The following is a 3,653-nucleotide window of genomic DNA, read 5'->3' as shown; positions in this document are numbered from 1 at the left end:
TGAAAACGTATGACTGTTGCCCTCCTGGGAGGTTACGACGTTACAGAGTGGATTCCAGTCGGTACGTTAGATATGCTCCGAGTGGATCGTCGCCGACTGGATGATGGGGACGTCCTTAGTTCAGTTGGAACTGTCTAAGGGCCTTGCCCTCTATGAAGGGTAGTCCTTGAGTAGGACCTATAGGGCAGACCTATGACCCTACCCTCGGACTATAACTCCATCAATACGCTTAGCTAAACACTTGGTACTCTCCTTGGATTTTTAGGGGGTATATCCTCCTATTTACTTGTGCTGGAGTATTATTCAATATATCATCACAATCATCTTTAAGATTAGATTAACTGTAATGAAAGGTTCATATGAATTTTAGGGTACAGTAAAAAAGCTCATTATTTATTACAGTCCATGATGGAGAGGAGAATACATAGCTTATTACAGCATTCCTTTTATTTACTCGCCCAGCCCCTCTAGCTAATTATAGATACGAGCGTGCATGAATATATGTACTGCGAAAAGCAATCACAGTTTAGTATGGTTTCTGTCCAACAACATTCCCGGCGGGCTCGTAGTTGCAGGTGATGAAGACGCCGCCGTTGTTGTTGCAGACGACGCGAGCGCAGCCGATGCTGGTCGACGCGCGCCACACCACCTGCGTGTAGTGCCCGCACACCTTCCCCCCTGCACAGGTGTTGGACCCGTAGTCGTAATCCTTCTTCTCGTCCACCCACAGCTTCACCGCGTCCGCCGCCTTCCAGTCCGCGCCGGCCGACCCCCAGAAGATGTTCTCCCCGTAGGGCCCGCCGGAGTGCTGGAGCTTGCAGTCGCCGATCCTCTGGTTGGCGTAGCTCTGGGCGTACGCCTGCAGCTTCGTGCTCCAGCTCACTGCGCCCACGCCGACGGCAGCGCGGGCGGCGTTGTGGGGTGAAAGGTAGTCCTGAGGTGAGTTTTGCGCTTGGGAAAGATTAACCATGGCGGCTGCCATGGCTAGGGCGAGCAAAATGGCCAGCTTGGGCGTCTCCATTCTGGGTTTGGTGTCTAAATGATTTCTTTGTGCCTGCGTATGTGTAGGCCGTAGCTAGCTGGCTATGCTTTTGTACGTATAGCTTCAGTTTAGAGGGGGTTTTATAGTGGATTTGTACGAGCAATTTCTGCAGTTTGCCTGGAAAGTCTAGCACCATGGCAAGGAATTTTATTGCACTGGCAAAGAATTCCACGAACAAGACATGCATGAAGCAACTCGATCGAGTCTGTCATTTGGATTTTCATATATAGCTAGTCCAGTCAACACATGGTTAATCTACGCCCATATCCAGAAGGAGAAGCCGTGAGGCCGTGAGTGGCTCGCGTATGTACGCATGGTTTCAGGAGGAGCATGCTTACTTGGACTATTCCATTCACTAGTGGGGACGGGGCCTTTAGCCCCGGTTCGTAAGGGGCTTTAGTCCCGGTTCACCAACCGGAACTAAAGGGGCGGGACTAAAGGCCTAACCTTTAGTCCCGGCCCTGTTACAAGCCGGGATTAAAGGTGCTCCACGTGGGCGTCTCGTAGCGCCCGAGGGGCAGGCCCTTTAGTCCCGGTTCGTTACACGGATCGGGACTCAAGAGTTTCAGATTTTGTTCATTTTTGGATTTTTTTTTGAATGAAATTATTTTTGGATTTTAGGGTTTTAGGGTTTAGGTGTTCGGGAGATTAACGTGATGCCTTATTTGGTGTTCGGGAATTAGTTTTCATATAATTTAAATAGAAATAATTATGCATATATATATATATATAAGATTAACTTATCTTACAAGCGAGCATATATATACAATTATATGGAGATCTGAATTATCGGGACTAGAGGCCGTCTATTCGATTACATGGACGAACATCAGTAATGGCCCCTAGCTACACTAAATCCTCCTTTGTCATCTATAGCTTCCGTCCTCAGAAAGGTCGCAAGCTCCTCTGCAGCAGCAATCGCGCGTTGCTCTAGTAGGACCTTCGTCGTCATGGCCGTGTACTATATAAGAAGAGGAGATGAATATGAATATCAATCATGATAACAAAGAATGACGGGTAAAAATAGAGGTGTGAATGTTCATTGCTTACGTCGAATCTGTGATCCTTGTGCTCATAGGTAAACGTGCGAATGGTCTCACAAACATAGTATCCGCATAGATGCGTTCCCCGTGGCTGCTGGTCGCACTTTACAAGAATAGAATATATATAATCAAAATAATAATCTAGCATCATAAATGTATTGAAAATAGAAGTATATCATACTACTACTTACCTGAGCCGCTCTAAAGGTCAGCTTCTCAGGAAAGTTACCGGGAGTCACGCACTTGAACCGCTTCCAAGCCCTGCCCGACAAGGATAATGATTTGCTAAGTTTTTCATTAATTGATATATCAGAAAATCATCGAAAGAGACCGATAGAGCGCAAGAATGATTGAAATTACCCTTGGAGCATGTCCTGCAGGCTTTGGAACTGTTCCAAGGGTCTCGATAATGGGTCGAAGGCATCAACTCTTCCCTTATCAATTTGAATGTCCAACAGAATCCAATGGAAGCTGCACATGTATATATATATATATGTGTCAGTAACTTATCAATTACACTTATAAGTGAATGGACACAACAGAGTAAAGACCCTCACCTGAAGTTGTATGGAAACATTATGTGGTAACAGAAATTTTGATCTGTTAGAAACCTTAGAAGGTTTTCCTCCGTCTCCTTGGGTTTATCAGTTAGCGTCACTATATGTATTTTATCTAAATCCAATATTTAGGATGTTCTTACTTTTACAATCCAGAATCTTCATTCTGCATAATAGAGTACAAGTTATATATAGACAATGAATTGAAATAACTAAACAAGTTATATGTAGACAACGAATTGAAAAACTTACAGACAATAGTAACTCATAAGCGATTTGTTGAGGGCGTCGCCATTGTACATCTGGAAGAGTTCATCAAAGTCGATATGGATTTGTTCGGGGCGGCCGTAGTACTCCCGTGGGACACTCAGCACGATCATCGTTCTCCCATTCTTTGATTCACTTAAGTACCATTGATGCAAGTAACGCATATTTGTTGGGAGATCATCTTTGCTGACCAAAGGCTCTCCCATGACAAACTGTGGCTTAGGGGCTACCACAGCCTTGGGTATCCTGTCGTCTTGGGAAGCCAGCAAAACTTCAACCGAGACACCACATTCAGCCGCCCACTCCTTTGCTATTTCAAAAGCTTGCCCCTGCACCGGAGGGGGAACATTCTCGGTTAACACCTTGAGGGGTGGGATCGACTGTTTGGCCTGTTGCCCAAGCTGAGGAACGTCTGATTTTTTCTTGCTTGTAGTTGAACTTGATTTGCCCCCACTTGCACTTGCACGTGATCTGCTCTTTTTCACTTCCTTCTGCAATGTGCGTGTATAGTCATCAGGCTTATGGTGTAAGTCATACTGTGATGGAAGGGTCGTGAAGTATTTTGCAAATGCTATTTGCTTCTCGGTGTATTCCGGGCGGGGCTCGGGTTCCTTCTTTTTCATCTGCGCATCATGATGTTCCTTTGCTATCCTGGAGTTTTCCTCGGGGGTACGATCATAAGGTCTGATAGGAAGATTAGCATGACGTACCTTTGGGAGGGGCGACCGTTTGCGCTTTGGGGGG

At 45.8% G+C, this 3,653-nt stretch overlaps 1 protein-coding gene across 1 annotated transcript; it reads right to left on the bottom strand.

The window, feature by feature from the left end:
* Positions 1-372: 372 nt before the first annotated feature.
* On the bottom strand, positions 373-1,112 carry LOC123395708 (pathogenesis-related protein 1-like). Its single transcript, XM_045090739.1, has one exon. It carries the CDS (start codon positions 1,019-1,021, stop codon positions 527-529), a length of 495 nt encoding a protein of 164 aa, XP_044946674.1. The 5' UTR covers positions 1,022-1,112; the 3' UTR covers positions 373-526.
* Between the last annotated feature and the right edge of the window lie 2,541 nt (positions 1,113-3,653).

Source organism: Hordeum vulgare, chromosome 5H, assembly GCF_904849725.1.
Source record: "Hordeum vulgare subsp. vulgare chromosome 5H, MorexV3_pseudomolecules_assembly, whole genome shotgun sequence".
Taxonomy (NCBI): domain Eukaryota; kingdom Viridiplantae; phylum Streptophyta; class Magnoliopsida; order Poales; family Poaceae; genus Hordeum; species Hordeum vulgare.
Note: the sequence above shows the minus strand (reverse complement) of the source record. Positions and strands in the feature narration are given on the sequence as shown.